The following is a 17,767-nucleotide window of genomic DNA, read 5'->3' as shown; positions in this document are numbered from 1 at the left end:
AACATGAAAGACCACACTGGATGCATCCTACACCTTTAAGAGTAGAGGGGGCACTATCTCATGCAAGCATGTGGACATGCATGCAAAAGAGAGAAAGAACGACACACAGACATGCACACACACTTAATTAACACCCTACCAAAAGAAACGTTTTCATGTCTCAAGAGCTGATTAATAAATCAAACGGTAGCTTCGTGGAGGGCAGTTTACAAAAAAAAGAAATTTAAACAACAGGAGAAATGCAAGAAACTTTAAAGAGGAAGGATTCTGCTTTTGTGCTTTTCCCCTTTCCTTTAGTGTGTTATGTAGTTTTTTTGTGCATGTAAAAGGTCTGCAAAGTTACAAAGTCCACACAGAAACACTGCTCCTGAACTGCCTGAAAAACCTCGCTTAAAGTCCCGCCTTTTCTTCGTAACGTGCTGATGTCACCAAGTAACATATTTGTTTAATAGAGAGGCAAAGTCCCTCCCCTTTCCGGTGGACCACAATGGGACCCTATTTCGGAAAAAAATATGAACGGTAGCCAACGGCGAGAAACAAATATTTTTTTGATCCTGTTTGAATTGCATCATGAATCACACATATGATGTTTGTCAATTTAAAACATAATTTAGCAAGTCAAGAAAGTCTCAGTTTGTTGTAAAACTGTTGAAGTATCAGACTGGGAAAATACGTAATTAGAAAGACTACACACCCAAAAGTTGCGTAGTGATGTCTCTCTCGCTGAAGCTACGACGCCTGTGTGTTTCCTACTGGGATGTACTCACATGAGCAACAGGTCTTGCTCGTTCTTTCTCCTCCCGGCTGATAAAAAGACCAGGAGTCGCTGGATAAAACACATCAGGTAAGATAATGTTACATTTGTGCGTGTAACGGCTACGTTAGCTAGTTAGTGTTGGTGACGTATATTGTGCAAGACAAGAGATGTAGTTCACACCTACGACACTACAAACTTCATATGTGTGATTCATGGCGCAATGCAAACGGGAGCAATACAATATTTATCTCTCTCCGTTCACTACATACATATTTTTTCCAAAATAAGATCCCATGGGGTCCACCGGAAGGGGCGGGACTTCACCTCTCTATACCTGCCTAGCGGCTAGTTTGGTACGTCGTCAAACAAAGTTAGAGCGGAGCTGGAGTGGAGTCCGAAGAGTTTAGTTTGGTTGACCAATAGCAACAGTGTGTTGTAAAGATGTTCTGATAGAAACCCATAATACAAGTATGCACCTGAAAATGAGCACAACAGGTCCTCTTTAAATTAGGGATGACAGGATTATGACTGAAGGAAAGGGTTGGTGTAAATTCAACACACCGTGACACATCCTGTCCATGACAGCGTGAGTGTGTGCACAGGTTTGGGCAGCCAGTGTGCAGCCTCTCATAAAAGGCGAGCACGCTTTCCCTCCAGCTGCTTAAAGTAGACGCTGCCTCTGCTCTCACTCCAAACTGTAAACGATCAAACTGAGCAGAAGTTGCTGCTGAGACACCGTCAGAGTTGCTGCTTCATTCCTGCACCACACCTTAGCAGGCACATGGTTTTGATAAAGCCAGCTGGGTGCCAAGTGGCAGGAAGGAGGACTGGAACGGTGCGAGGGAGGGCGTGGAGAAAAAAAATGACAGAAAATGGAGAGGAAAAACGTAATTGAGAATTAAACCAGCTGTTTTTCTTTTCTACTGAAGGTGATGCTCTAATGTTTTTGAAATTGTGATTTGGAGGTCACTGTTGCAAACGCAGGCAAGCTGTTCCCCAGATGAGCTCCCTCACTCACCCCCCCCCCCCCCCCCCCTCTGTGGTGCATCTCTCCATCTCTATGCTAATGCCCTGTAATGATCTGAGGCACGTCGGGATGAAAGAAGAGGAGAGAAACTTGTTCTCTGCGCAGCTTTGTAATGCTTTTCTGTTGTTGTTGCTATAGTAACACAGACCTGGAACTCAAATTGACGCAGCAATGCTTATTTGCATGGCAGGACAGGGGTGATTTTTTTTTCTTTTTATACTGGAAAGAAAGAGTGGGTGTAAACCATGGAAAGAAAGGGGGTGTGGATCAGCTATATATGCTACATGCAAGAACTGCCGACACATTCACGCTCAGCTGTTGAAGAAATAAAATATCAAAACATACAGAAATGTTATTAATAGATCTGTGTTGACACGCTTTTAACAGTAGATTGTGTGGATCAACAAACACATCATAACACAGCGCACATAGCACACAGTATCTGGAGGGCATGTTGAGCAGTTCTTCTTGTTTAATTTCATCATCCATCCTCCCATCTTCACACTCACACACACACTCACACACACACACCCCTGCATGCGGTCTTGCTTTGACTTTGAAGTTCTCCTGGATCGCCTTTAAAGCCCGTCAGTGTTGCCACGACAGCAGGCAGGTAGACATCAGACTGCTTATTGTGTGTGTGTGTGTGTGTGTGCGTGTGTGTGCGTGTGTGTGTGTGTGGAGGCTGAGTACTTAATTAGCTAAGAGCCCGATGGGCCACTTGCCGTTTCTCAGTGTTTAACACTAAACGAGGGAATGACTGGCTCGTTACTGATACTAACAACAAGGATAATTTATGCACAAACGGATCCGTCTGCTGCGTTTAAGCTCGTCCTCTGTTGCCGGGCTGACAATGACAAACGCAAAACAATAAGCAGGCACAACCATCAATGTCCCTCTGCGGCCTTTACGCTGAATACTAAATGCCACAAAACTGCAAAATTAGTTTTCATGTTGTTTCACGCCGACAGAAACACAAAGGAACAGTAATAATAACCATGTCCTTACAGCTTAATTCAATTTCCTATTCACCAAAAGTGATTTATCCTTGTTTTTAGAGGCCACTTAAAAAAAGTGTTTGGCTAAGACACAAAGTGCCTCGGGCTATTGATTAGGACCCAAGAAAAAAAAAAAGAAAAGCAAATACAGCCACGCTCAAACCCGTTCTTTTAAATCCACTGCCTCTGGGTCGCTATTATATTGTGACAAACCTCTCGAGGGGGGTGATGGCACTGTGACTGGCCTTGGCTGCGTCTGGCTGGATCTGGAGCGGAGCTTGTTGAATGGGGCGTTGTGTTTAAATGTGCAGAACACATTCTAGTTTCGCCAGGGAAACTGTAATCTGCTTGAGACCAAGTAATGTGGTCCTGTATGGGATTAAGTACCCGGTGGAATGTACTGACTGACTGGCTGACTGGTTGGTTGGTTGGAGGCTGTTGAAGTCTGGGCCGTCTGTCAGCTGAGTGTGATTGTATAGTTGTGGAGGGAAGGGAGTGACAGAGCTAAAGGGTGGGAGAAGGACGCCGAGGGGAACTAAAGCAGATAGTCTCCAGTTTTAGGGCGGTTAATGTTAATAGAAAATGGGTTCTATGGGTACGCCATGGGTAGAGTACAAGCAGGGAAGCATCTGATTGGTTCTTTCCAAGCGGACCGCGAGGCAGTGATTGGTAGACGTTTTTACAGGATTAAGGCAAACACAGATGACGGCTCTTTTTCAGAGCTCATCAGTAATGGATCGCTGTCGGGGTGTAAAGACCATTTCAACCAATAAAGCAACTAGTGTAGACTGGAGAACATCGTCAACCCTGCCTTTAACTATTGACAATCATGCGATTAATTGTGATTAAATCATGCATAATATTACTATGATTTTTAAAAATATTTCTACAGCAAGTCATGATGTTTCTATCTTATTGCAGATTGAATCTATGCCAACTGACTCTGTTTTCTCTTTAACTTGTGTTACATTTCCAGTAACAGGTATTATCCTCATATGGTTTATTCAGTTTATTTGTGTAGAGATTTATACAGCAGGATAAAGTTTGCTAGTTTTCTTCAAGACAACACAACTGTTTATCACATGTAAGGCTTTGATCCGTACAACTTCTCAACACAGTTACCAGGCGCTCGACTCTACCGGCACGACTCACGGTTATAAAAATAAAAAAAAGATCAAAGAGAGTGTGGAAGGGTTCGGCTTGTTAAAGCCAAATTCCTCCTCGAATCAGAATTCATGCACACTGTTAGCATGATCAAAGACTCAAGTCAGCAGACATAAACAACTCTCTAATAAAGTTCGAAGCCACAAAAGTCAAGGCTCAAATGTGCGATACTAATAAGAGTAAAATAAATGCTCCGCTGGAATTATGGATGTTGGAAATTTCATGACCAACGGGGGCAATTGCAGTACAAACAGTAATAAAGCAGAACATTTGTCCATAAACCTGTCAAATAACCCCGGGTGCTTCCGCCGCGTTTGATGATATTCTTAGATTATGATCAGGTTGGTGCAGTGTTGCGTTTACACACACACAAACACACTTCTTGCCCAAAAGTCTCACTGACTGCTTTCAATTCTATTATATCTGCAGGATTCAGCTCACAATCTATGTCAACGGCACGCACACACACACATACACGCACACACACACGCACGCACACACACACACACACACACACACACACACACACACACACACACACACACACACACACACATGGCTGACATGCTGATGGTGTGACCGTTATGTCAAACACTTGTCCAAGGGGAAAGGAGGAGGACCACACACAGACACAATAATACATAGATGATTTTAGAGCTCACTAATGTGATTATTGTGTACATTCTAACATAACTGATAAAATATAGAGTACAGTGTACATGGGTGAAGCTATTTATATTCAGACTTGGGGCTATATGAACTAGGAGTGGGGGAAAAAATTGATACGGCATAGTAGTGCGATATTTTGCGTAGCAATATTGTATTGATACACAAACGTCAAGTATCCATCTCTTTATTATATAAACTATTAACCTCTTGACAATCCGCCGGCGGGCCCGGACAGAATGTCTTTCAGAGGTTAAAGTCTTAAAGCTGGAGTGAAGCAAGGAATAGATTTGTACAATGTCGTGTTAGCTTGTCGGAAAGAACGCTGAATAACGCTCCAAAGTTGCGCTAAATTTTGGCGTGGAAAAACTGGCATGGGCATTTTCAAAGGGGTCCATTGACCTCTGACCTCAAGATATGTGAATGAAAACTCTGAGATGAACGGAGTGAAAACTGTATCTTATTAGATAAAACTGATGTTGACACTGCATAATTTGCAGTTGAAAGAAGGCAATAAAGTATATCTTATCGCAATACTCAGCATATCGCAAAATGTTTAAAATCGCAATAAGATCGTATCGTGACTAAAGTATCGTGATAATATCGTATCGTAATGGGGCCTTTAGTGATTCCCACGCCTAATATGAACCCTAATGTTGAGTGGCGTATCCAAAATGCAATTGGTCCCACCAATAATATCATCATAAATAAAGATGTTTTGCTGTTAAATTCAGATTCAACACTGACATCGTACAATTTCAAAAACTTTCACTGTGATAGTCGAATATTACTACAACAAATAACACTTTGGGTTCGGCCTTTCTCACTGTACCTGAGTGCATCTTCTAGTTTGGCTATCTTCCTCTTAGCCTCCGTTCTCTCTTTCTCTGCTTCACTGTGGATTGCCGAAACCTGACGGAGAGAGAGCGAGTAAGAGAGAGAGAGAGACAGAGAGAGAAAGAGAGAGAGGTGTAAGTGAGTGCAAAAGCAGACACCATCAAACATCACTCAACAAAACTCTCCTGCCTGTGACCTTGTGCATCTGGTCTCGTCTTTTCTCTCCATCACCCCATCAAAAGTACCATCTGAGCCTATCAGCCTGCACAGAGGGCCTCTCACTCTGGATCTGTGGCAGCCATATGGGCCCTTCTCATGTCCAGATACCGTACTCCTGCACGTGTAGAGCAGAAAGAGGAATATTTCCAGGGGAGAGAAAAAGGAAAAATGAGCAACTGACTCCTCTTTCTTTCATTGTTTCAAGTCTCCTGTCGCCGTCCAGAAGAAGGTTGATTACAAGGACAGGATAAAAAACAGACTGTATTCGAGGAAAACATCAAAACCAAACTTTCTTTCAGAGAGAAGCTTAATTTAAATTCTCCCTGACCCTGAATGAAGTGCACAGAGGCCTGCTAAGTTCTTGCAGGTGTATCAGCCGGAGGGGCCCCCGTCTCTGGGTATGCCAGCCTGCCACGAGCACTCACATTATAACTTGTGGCACTTTGAAGATGACCCAGGTGCAGCAGGTCTTTAAAACCCGACTTTCGCCTAAGAAGTCTGGCTTGGGCCGGTCTGGTCCAGCTCAGAACTCGTTAACAATGGTCTCTTCACTCTATGGTTTACAGCTGCTCTGTGGCTTTGAAGAGGGTCTCTCAAAAGTAGAGGCAATTAAGTGCAGGCCCACGTGCGCTGACAGTGCATACTTCAATGAGAAAAATGTCCCTTTTGAATGTCAGCTTTTTGCAGAGTGACTCTACAAGTTTATTCGGATTTGCTCATAACTCCCATTCTCAACTTTCTTTGCTTGATAACTCTTATGCTAAATTATACATTCTCCATCCTCCTCTTTCTTCTCTGCCCGGTCCTTCATCTACCTGTTAATCACGGCTCTGATTTTACGAGACCAGACATAAAATCTAAAAGGAAGGGGAACCAAAAAGGAACATGTGACTCCGGGCTTTGATCTCCACTTGACCGTAATAACTTTGTCCAGGGCCGCTTTAAAGCAACGACAGAAGCTATGGAGCTCAGCGGATCGCTTTTTCCTCAAGTACCTTTTCCTCACAGTTGATCTGCACTTCATCTTTTTCCTGGTGAAACTTCATCTCTTGATCCTGGAAGGAAGCAGAGTTGAAATGATACTAGGTGATACTGTGTCACATCACACAAAGACAAGCCCATTCTAACCTTAATCGTCGTCATAGCTAGTAGGGATGTCACAATACCAGAAATTTAGTAGTTGATACCTATACAAGTGAAACTATCCCAGATTCTCAATAACAATTTGATATCATGGTAAAAAACAATAAATCCCATGTAGTTCAACATCCACTCCTTTAGTACCGTTTGAATACTGTTTTTTGTTAGGTAGTTTAACAGGTCATAATTCCCTCTCTATTATCTATTTTATATTACTATGAAAACATCTCCTTCAAACAGCTGGATTTATTCAAGTTTCTCGCCAAAAACTACATTTTACAAGATTACATTTGAACACATCATAATAACGTAAGAATTTACCTTTGCTCAATACTAATTTTTACTGAATAGAGCCTGAATGCACCATAATGTAAATGGCTCCTGAAATCGGCAGGAAGAGAGCCAGACAGTCGTGCAGCTAACAGCTAACGCTAACTAGCTCTCATCCTGCTGATTTTCACACGGATTTGTTGTTCGCAATGTAGCATTATAAAGGAAAAACGTAGGGTGCTTCCCCCCTGAACACATCAATATTGAGTTTACTACATTTTCTATCATCCCCGGCATGACAGGACGCCGTTATGGCGGAGATACACTAAATCCGTTGACATATTAATGTTGACAGATCCTGTTCATTCTCTATGGAGAGCAGGTATGAATCAGTATTCTGTTACTGTATTTAGTTCACTGTTTAGCTGTAAAATGAGAAAGTTTGTGTCCCGCCGCCATGTTTGAAACAGTCGAGCCAAAACCAAACAAACCGGACCGATTACGTCACGTCTTTCCATTTGTTGGCTGGATTTGGTGTATCTCCACTGGTAGTTTCGAGCCCTGACGTAAAAAACGAGGACCGTCACGTTTGCAGAATTTTGGCATCGACTTGATACCGAAGTATCGGTTCCTGTGACATCCTTAATAGCTGGTATTGTTACAGTGACAAATAGAAATGATGCTTGTCATTTATGTTTAGGCGTATACGCATACACACATTAAAACCTGCACACACCCCACAACTGCCACCACCCAAATCATACCCTGACTTGTTGGTGTCTTTGGTGTTCACTGTCCAGGAGCTGCTGTTTGAGAAAAGCTACAGTTTTCTCTAAGTCCTCCATCACCTCAGAGGCCTGAAAGAGAGAAACAGAGAAACAGAGAGGGAATTGGACAAAAAAATGCAGTTAAATTTGGTGCAATTTTGAATTTTGCACATATTACTGTAAATGTATCAGGAGGGGGAGCCATGGGGAGTAATGTGGACCTTAGCAGCAGACAGAGCATGTTCCTGATGTAAGTGGCTCATGTCCGTCTCGTGTTTGGCATGGAGCTTCTGCACAGTCTGCTCGTGCTGCTCTCTCTGCTGCCCTTTCTCCTTCTGCAGAATCATATTCCTGTGGACATTTAGAGAGCATGACGGGGTGGTTAACACATACACTGACCTGTTCCCATTCCAACGTCACCAATTTAATAATTACATCAGTCACTTCACCTCCCTGTTGCTATAGATTTGTCTCATATCTTGATCGTTACATGTTATTTGATCAGCAGATATTTCATAATAAAGAGTACATTTTGATGAAGAGCTGGCACATGCATAAAATAGTCTCCTCTTTACGCAACATTTCTCCCCCCTTTTATCGCTCCCTATTTCACAGACCGTCTGTTGGCCTCCTGCAGTTCGGCGCTGATGGATGCAATGTGGATCTCCAACTGGGCCTTCTCCTGTGTCACCCTCTGACGCAGCGCGGTGCCCTTCTCCACCTCCACCGACTGCTGTTTCACCCGCAGCTCCAGCTCGCGCACCGTCTTCTCCTGAACCACAAGCACACACAGAAATCACTAAACCAAAACAGCTTGAACCACTGAGGGCGCTAGCCTGAGAAAATGTCATGGGTCAGAGGACCGCATGCTCCTGGAGTGACGGCAGACACAGAAATCTGGTCGCTAATATGGAAGAATGTGTCGAACAGTGTATCTGACCACCTCTCGGACTTCATTCTTAATTATTTAACATGCTAATTTTTAAATTATTTTCTAAACAACAACTTACAAATGATAAATACCTACTGCTTAAGTTATATTTTGCACTTGTGATCAAGTCTAAAGCTAAGGTTGGACTTAAAATAGACTGTTTTGCACTGGTATTCTCCAAAGATCTGTGAGTCATCCGAAAGCAAAAACATCTTCTCTATACAAACTGCACCACAGGTCGAACCAGCAGAAACCCTTTCAATGCTACACAGGGAAGGATCTTATCAAGTGAAAAAAAAAAAAATACTACATCCAGTCTACAAAAGCTCAACTGCAGCAGGTTTTGATGTCAACTGTTGAGCCTTTGAAAAGTTTCTAGAGCTGCAACTCCAAGCTACTGTTTCACCGTGTTGCCCGAATTCTGACATTTGGAGCGACACAGTCAACACAAGGTGATTTACCCATTTGGAAACAGTGACACTCTTATTCAAAAAGGTTAAATGACTGTACATTCATCAAAGTAATAAATACCGGGGTCTGAGAAGTGAAGCCAATGTGGAAGTGCTTTAAACTTGCATTCTCTCTAACAGCCAGCAGGGGGCGACTCCTCTGGTTGCTAAAAGAAGTCTGATTGTATAGAAGTCTATGAGAAAATGAGCCTACTTCTCACTTGATTTATTACCTCAGTAAACATTGTAAACATGAGTTTATTGTCTCAATCTCTAGTTTCTTCTTCAATACAGCATGATGTTCATTTAGTAAATTATGGTCCCCTTTAGAGTCAAATAGACCATAAAGCAGAGGATGATTTAGGGCAGAGCTACCTTATGATTGACAGGTCGCTACCAACCTGGTTGTTTTCGTCTTACAACTTTAACCCTTTCACAGTGTGTTTTCAGTTCTTGAAAGGTAATTATAACCATTTTGGTTGCCTGAAAATGTCTTATTCAACGTTCGGTTGTTCTTAGCTCCACCCACGTTTAATGTAAAAGAAAACTCCACTGTTTACTATTAACTTTAACAGAAATCTGAACAATCTATCTAATCATATGTGTAAAGGCTGAGATTAGGCCACTCCGCTGTAAACCAACACTGTTGAGTTACTTCATCGGCAAATGTCAAAAGCTCAAATCTGGATTAAGATTTTCAATAAAGACAATGATCAAAGTCCAGCTGATGCAGACAGCTTCTTCCGATGAAAAGAAACGTCCCCTCTCTGCATACTGTCCCCCAACATGTGCACGTGTATGTTGTGTGTGTGTGAGCGTGCTTGTGACAGTGTGGAATGCAGCGTGGGCCGGCTGATAAAGGCGATGACGGGGCGCTGATTAAAGATGGAGCGTGCTAGTCAATCTAGACGATGACAGAGGCTGGCGATGACAGGATGGGGTGGGGGGTTGGTGACGGGAGAGGACGGAGCCTTGTGTGTGTTTGAAAAGAGTATGAGAGCAGCGGCGCCCGGCGAGGCTGGTGAGAGAGATTTTTTTGTCTTTGTGTCAGCAGCGTAGGGCACTAAGAAAAGGAACAAGGGGCCTGTGTTGGGCTGGGACGCGTGCTGACACTTATGTATGGAGAGGCGCTTCTTCTCATCTCCTGCCAGAGAGCCCAGGCTGGACCGGGGGACACCTGGACACACTCACAGGGAGCAAATTACGTCCCGTAATTAGGTGTTTTAGAAGGAGAATTACAAGGTGTGAAGAGCCGACTGCATAAGGTGCGTTATGAGCTCTGCTCCCCGTCAGAGATTTAGAAGTGATAAAGTCTTTGAAGATGGGGAAAAAAAACATGTAATTTGTGATGGATGACCTTTTACAGTTTTTTGTATGAGAACTGAGGCCAGCACCTGGAAGACAGCCTGCATCACTCATCTCCTGAGGCTGTGTGTACAGTACGTTAGCACATTGTGTTTCAAACTCCAGTGTCAGAGGAAGAGCAGCAAGTGGACAAGAGAGTCTGACAGAAGACATAAGAAAGGGAGACGGAGTAGATTGTGGACTTGTGGGACAGATGGCAAACAAAGTTTGTTTACTCTTGTTTTGCTATGACCATTACTATGGATGCACAGAGAACCATACTATTGAAGTGAAGAAGTGAAGCCAATACATCCCGGATACGGGAGTTGCCATCCTTACATTTTGATGTCATTTGGAGCCAGAGTCTGCGCAGTAGTGATCGGGCGGCTGGAGCTGCGGTATCGAGGTCCCGCCCACACACCCAACCGAGCCAATCACGAGCTGAGCACGGCCGCAGCTTACTAGCGTGAGCCACCTTGCTGCTACGTTAGCATCATGGTAGCTGTTTGGCTAGAAAGACACAACAACTAACCATAATATCTCTATAATATCTACATTATACATTACTCTACATTTATGATCAAATCGACATGTTATGGAAAGTTAAAGTTACATCAACTCTCTCGTACATTTGCCGTGCCTCCGGCTGCGCGACTACTTCTCTCAGAGCAGCTGTCAATCATGACGTCTCACCCCCTTTGTATAGCATAAAATAACTAATTTAAACTAAACTTATCAGAAAAATTAACACTTGAACATACATCAGTGAGATAAGAACTACATAAAATTAAAGAAACCATCTTTGGGAAGATTATGTGACGTGTACTTTGACTTTTAGTTTGTCCCATCCACTACCATGGAGGGAATGGGCTTTATGACCTATACTGCAGCCAGCCACCAGGGGGCGATCAAGATGTTTTGGCTTCACTTTCGGGGTGCTGTCATGTCATCCATCTTTATATACAGTCAATGTGTTACACACACTCCTAGCAACAAAAGATAACAAAATACTAGCTCAACTACCAGCCAAATATCAGCAGTACAAAGAAAAGAGATATTCCTACAAGTTCACCTCTAACCACAAGACCAGATTAATCATATCTACGCTATCAGTCATTCGGATTATATGGACATGCATGGACTGCACTCAAGAGTTTGAATGGTGCAATACCTAGGCAGATAGCGGCTTGTCTTTCTTTCCAAACACGTACTCAGTCACTCTGCCCTGTGCACAGATAACTTCCAAAAATAACAACACCTGACACATCTATAAGCCTCTTTGTGAGATCTTTGATCTGCGTTGGATAGAAATCCAACCGGGAAGACTCGGGTAGATGGACGTTCTTCATTTCACTGTTATTAAACCAGATCCAGTATTTGAATGAACATGAATCATCGATGTGAGTTTGTCTTGGCGTGCGTACTTTACATGTGAACTGAGGGACCTTTTCACACTGTGTTCTGAGTATGAACTTTTTATTAGCAGCTACATCTCCCCCTCAAATAGTCAGCAGAGGAGGAGGAGTAGCATGAAACAGATAGGAATATATGATGCCTTCAGATGAAACTCGTGAGCTTGGGTTTATAACATGTGAAGTCGTGTACACGATATGCTTGACGTTCAAGTGATTAAGTCATGAAGAACACTGCTGCTAAGCAACGGCAATATTACGTTACTGTCAGCATCTAGAAGCCACAGAGGCTAATGATTTAGCAAGCCAGCAAACAGGTAACATAATGCAGGAAATGCAAAGACATAATGAAAGAGGAGAAAGATGAGGCTGTTGGGAATATCAACATTTTCCTCAGACATATTAAAAAATGACCAAGTAAAACAATACACGACTAAAATTAAAATATATTTAAATGAAATTTCAATGGGCTCCACCATTTCTCACAACGACAACAATCACGTCACAACTCGTGAACTCAGAGTTTTCAGAAACTTTCCACTTCCGAGGTTGTGAATACGACATGAAAGGGGCGTTCGTATGGACTCATCTCGTAAACACGACCCCATTTGAAGGCACCAATAGTATCAATAACTGTACGAACCACATGCTCAAAGCTACTGAAGCTTCTGGGTCAAAGTCGTGGAAGACTGAATGTCTGCATATCGGATAAATTCAGGTCTTCTGACTGATATCTTAAAAGTTTTAAACTCGTATAATAAACCTTTTCAAACTTGACAACATAGACTTTCTTTGTATTTCCTTTTGCAACGTAGTAGCTAACAGGAAGTAAACTTGGACCAAAGTTGTTGCCCTAGCAACAGACTGGCAATAAAAAGGGCTATAACTATCAGCAACAAGTCAGCAACAAGTCAACAGAGCAAGACAGACCCTTTCACAATAAAAGAACACTGATTCTAAAGATTTAAGCTAACCAACCACGAAACAACAACTCAACTGAGATAAAGTCCACTTTGAACTTCCTACACAAGGCACATGTGTGTGTGTGTGTGTGTGTGTGTGTGTGTGTGTGTGTAGGTCAGCCCAAACTCACAGCAGGAGAGCAGCTAATTTACAGTGACAGAGGGCTCTTTTCATTCTCTAGGGCCTTGTCTGTCCTTAATTATTAAAAGAGGGGCCTTTCCACCGGCCCTGCGATGTCCAGTGTTTGATGCCTCTTAAATGTGAGCCTGCTGACAGATTAAGGCCAGAAGCAATGTGTGTGTGTGTGTGTGTGTGTGTGTGTGTGTGTGTGTGTATGTGTATGTGTGATGTGTATGAGAGCCCACGAATGCTGATACTGATAACAATGCTATTTATGAAGCAGTGTATTCAACTGGCCTCTGGTGTTGATGATCCCCATTAGTGTAATGTGCACGATCCCACTTAAAAACCCAAAGTCCTTTCATATGACATCAAAGAAGCGGCAGCTTTGGGAGGTGTGTGTGTATTAGTGTGTGTGCACGCACAACCACTGCCATGCGGAAGATTTAATACACACTTGGATCAAAGACCTTTATAAAGATGACAGATATGAGAGTCATTCTCGCCCAGAGGTTGCGGGAAGTCTCCCTTCATTTGAGCCACGGAGTGGCGTTTGTCACCGTCGTATAACTAGAGACATGACAGATGTATTCGCTTTCCTTAGAGCTAAACAAGGCAAGAGTTTTATGCAAAATATACGCCCATCTCGTCACCCACAATCCCGTTTGTTCCGGTGGAAGTCTGGTGTCATGTATATAAAATAATCTGCCCCCACAAAGTGTCTGAACACTTGAATCTCCTGCTGCTGTTTTAAGATGGATCTCCTAAACAGCAGCGAGCGAACGGCTCCTCCTCGGTCTAAAGCTGCTCTCATGCTCATTCTCTTCGGTATGAAGTGATGATCACAGACGGGTGGAATAAACATGAGTATACTAATCCATGTTAAATCAGGTTACATGAGGTCTGGGGAAAAAACTGTTACCACTTGATGCCATTTGAAGTAAAACACAAAGTTGTCTTGTATGCATAAAACTGATGTAAATGATATAATGTGCTGACAAAACTAAAGTTTCCTTCAGCTTGGTGATTAATACCTAAATTAGGGCTGTCAATCGATTCAAATATTTAATTGTGATTGCATGATAGTCCATAGTCAATCACATTTTTTTTTATCTGTTCAAAATGTACCTTAAAGGGAGATTTGTCAAGTATTTAATACTCATGGGAACATGGGAGTGGGCAAATATGCTGCTTTATGCAAATGCATGTATATATGTATTATTGGAAATCAATTAACAACACAAAACAATGACAGATATTGTCCAGAAACCCTCACGGGTACTGCATTTAGCATAAAAAATACTCTGGCCCAACAGGCAACAACAGCTGTCAGTGTGTCAGTGTGCTGACTTGACTATGACTTGCTCCAAACTGCATGTGATTATCATAAAGTGGGCATGTCTGTAAAGGGGAGACTCGTGGGTACCCATAGAACCCATTTTCATTCACATATCTGGAGGTCAGAGGTCAAGGGACCCCTTTGAAAATGGCCATGACAGTTTTTCCTCGCCAAAATTTAGCGTAAGTTTGGAGCGTCATTTTGCCTCCTTCGCGACATGACAAGTTGTGTTAATGCGTTAAAGAAATTGGTGGCGTTAAAACTAATTTGCGTTAACATGTTAACATGTTATCGAGTTAACGTTGACGTTACCCTAATCTAAATCCTGAACACGCACACACCAACACCTGCTCCTGTACTCACAGTCGCCTGCGACCGAGCATTGTGCTCGGCCTCCATCTTAGCCAGCCTGAGGTTGGTGTCCTCCAGCAGCTCCTGGATGTTCTCAGTGTGTTTCTTCTGCAATCCAAACTTCTCCTGCTCCATCTCAGTCACAGCAGCATGCAGCTGGAGGGGCACAGAATAACTACATATCAGCCACAGATCTTTCTCCCTGTACTGTATTTCCACGACTACTTTGCTTCATTTCTTTTTAATAATTTCTCCTTTCATAAAATCTATTTCTTGCTTATTCGAGGGGAATAAACCACATTTTTTGAATGGCTAAGTAGATTTTTTTTCCATTATGACATCTGAGAAGAAATCGTTGCTCATCATACGCTAAGTGACCCTGAAGAGATGAGTGGAAATTTCATTAGGATCTTATTGAGCTCCAACGGCTCGGTTAGCTCGAGCTATCGGGAGTGAAAACACAATTTACCCAGGGCAGGGAGCATTAATTTTTCAGCACTAAAAAAAAAAAAAAATCCCACACTAACTTAAGCACAGCATGAAAGAATAAATATTTTTTTCTAACGGTGCAGCAGAGCTTGCCTGCTCCCAGCGAAGTCTGCTAGTCTCATGCTATCAAACAGTCTTCCTCTGGCTCAGGGCTGCTTACAGGGGGGGCTTGGCTGCAGAAATATCCAAACCCTTCAACTTTTTCCTCATACCTTCTTCTCCCACTCGTTTTTCAGGGAGTCGGCGCTCTGATCCGACATCTTCTTCAGCTCAGCGATCTGCTTCTCTTTGCTCTCGCAGATGACCTGGGATTCCCGCAGCACACTTTGAACTGTGGGAGAGCACACACACACCAACACACACACATACGGAGAGCAGTCAGGCCCTGCCTCAGGGTATGTGCACAGACTAACGGACACACACACACTCATGCTCACTGATGTGCTGTCAGTAAATCAATGTCAATAAAGATATTGCTTCTATCAAATGGCCAGTAGCGCTTCTCTTCGCCAAGTTTATATGCTTCTCATCAAATGCTTTTAGAGACAGACGGAGAGGCGAGGAGTGAGAGAGGAACAGGGAGGAGGAAATTAAGCATGAAGACGAAAAAAGGCACACATTGTGCGATTAAAATTTAGATCGAGCAGCACAGCTGGAGAGCGTCACTCCACACCGGTGCAGCCTCTCGTGGAGTTGTATCTTTTCGGGGCTTTTTACACTGAGTGTTCAGAGACACCAGTATAAACATCCTTCCAGTTAACCCCGCAATCCCGTGACCTCTCACCTTTCTTCTCCAGTTTACGGATCATCTCCTCCGATTCCTTCTGCTTGGCGCGGTACACGCTCTTCATCTCCTCAATCTCACCGTTCTTTCGATCCAGAATCTAAGGAGGGAGAGGGTTTTTAAAACACATACTTTTTTTACTGCTGAGAAAACTTGTTAAAGTGTCTTTGTTGGAGCTTTTTACTTTCACCGGTAGCTATGAAAGCTATAAATCAAAAAGCTATCAATAGACATGCAAAGTTTAGATTTATTTTCCCCAAGAGGCTTTTACACATTTATATTTAAAAGGTACCAGTCGTGAACCGAATATAAACAGAAGGGAACAAAACCGCCAAAACTCAAAAACAGCATTGAAACCTGTAATCACTCTTAAGGTACCCTGCGGAGTGTCTGACCACTAGTAGCCCTCTGGAGCAATGTGGGTCCCTGCTTTGTTGGTTCACATGCACACACACACACACACACACAAGGATGCATCCTGGCAATGGTTTCACATTTTTAACCAATCTACAGGTGGGTGTACCACGCCAAGAAACGCAGTGATGCGCCGAAAAGGCAGGGAAGAAGAAGTCTGCTAGCAAGTAAACAAAAGTAAACAATGCAGGATTCACAATTTTAAGAAACAATGCAAACGTTTTCATGAAAGCCAGTCTGTTCAGCCTCAAGGATATACACGATGTGTTTAGGTGAAAAATACCGAACGTAAACAGAAACCTTCGTTTGTTTACAAGAAAACCCCACAGGGCTCCTTTAAATTGAGTAAGTCTATTAAAAAAGGCACTAAGAGTACAACTAAATGTAAATAATCAATGTTTTCTGATGATGTTAAAGGATTATTTACATCAGTAATGTTCGTGTACACTACAACAAAACACATGATCATTTGACAAAAACAAAACTTAAGATGATATTTAAAGGGACGTGGAACATTTTGTATACATAATTCACTGTATGACCTGATAAGACCTCATCCTCCACATGCCCATCTAATCCTAAACCAGGCTACAGGCTAACGGAGTGAAATGCCATCTGAGTGAACCACCTGTGCCGAGGTGCGATGAGGTAACTGCATCTGCTTGCTGCCATCTGTGAGCAATTAGTTAAATAAGGCCATGGAGAGTTGGCGCTCCAGTATAAAGAGGACAGTCTAGCATGTTGGGGAAGAAGGTGTCTTGGCTCAGCTGTATAATGATGCATGTATATGTACATTATGCAGTCGGTCTGAGGGCGTGTCTACTGCCTGGAGTGGCACATTTTCTAACAGGTTGTAAACAAATTTACGAGGGTGGTTTTCTGCCCACAGTTTCTTGTAAAACTGTGCTCTGTAGGTTTGATGAATCTGCAGTCACCTTACTGAAACATACTCTCACAATGAAATCCAATCATCTAATCCTCATAATGGTATTGGTAGGGGTGAAAGAAGGCCGGTACCACTAAATGATTCAGTGCGGGTACACAGTACTGGGAAGAGGGGACAGCAGCTGCCTGCCAAAACCCACATACAACCCGTCACTCATGCATTTCCAACAAGAAAACACATCTGCTAACATCAGGTCAACATAGAGTAAGTTACCTCCGCCGAGGACGTTATGTTCTCAGTTTGGTTTTGTCTGTTTGTACCCGCATTAAGGTCTTTTCAGACGGGGAGCGACACTCATGCAAATGACTGAGCTCTTCATGTAGACGAGCGTTCCATGCCGGCACAACCGTGCGGGTTTGTATCAAATATCCCGAAAAACA

General features: G+C 42.9%; 1 protein-coding gene across 2 annotated transcripts in view; it reads right to left on the bottom strand.

The window, feature by feature from the left end:
- Positions 1–17,767, bottom strand: part of cep112 (centrosomal protein 112) — a 148,976-nt gene that overhangs the window by 95,276 nt on the left and 35,933 nt on the right. For both annotated transcript variants that reach the window (XR_005209821.1, XM_037791753.1), the window contains exons 10-17: positions 16,028–16,127; positions 15,456–15,574; positions 14,767–14,910; positions 8,463–8,617; positions 8,067–8,196; positions 7,843–7,935; positions 6,664–6,723; positions 5,445–5,524 (exon numbers count right to left, since the gene is read on the bottom strand). Coding sequence is in view for 1 of the 2 variants with exons in the window: in XM_037791753.1 (XP_037647681.1) it covers positions 5,445–5,524; positions 6,664–6,723; positions 7,843–7,935; positions 8,067–8,196; positions 8,463–8,617; positions 14,767–14,910; positions 15,456–15,574; positions 16,028–16,127 (881 nt within the window). In the remaining variant the exon portion in view is untranslated. The remainder of the gene's footprint in view (positions 1–5,444; positions 5,525–6,663; positions 6,724–7,842; positions 7,936–8,066; positions 8,197–8,462; positions 8,618–14,766; positions 14,911–15,455; positions 15,575–16,027; positions 16,128–17,767) is intronic.

Source organism: Sebastes umbrosus, chromosome 14 (assembly GCF_015220745.1).
Source record: "Sebastes umbrosus isolate fSebUmb1 chromosome 14, fSebUmb1.pri, whole genome shotgun sequence".
NCBI classification, from domain to species: Eukaryota; Metazoa; Chordata; class Actinopteri; order Perciformes; family Sebastidae; genus Sebastes; species Sebastes umbrosus.
The sequence above is the reverse complement of the archived record's forward strand: the minus strand, read 5'-3'. Positions and strand labels throughout refer to the sequence as shown.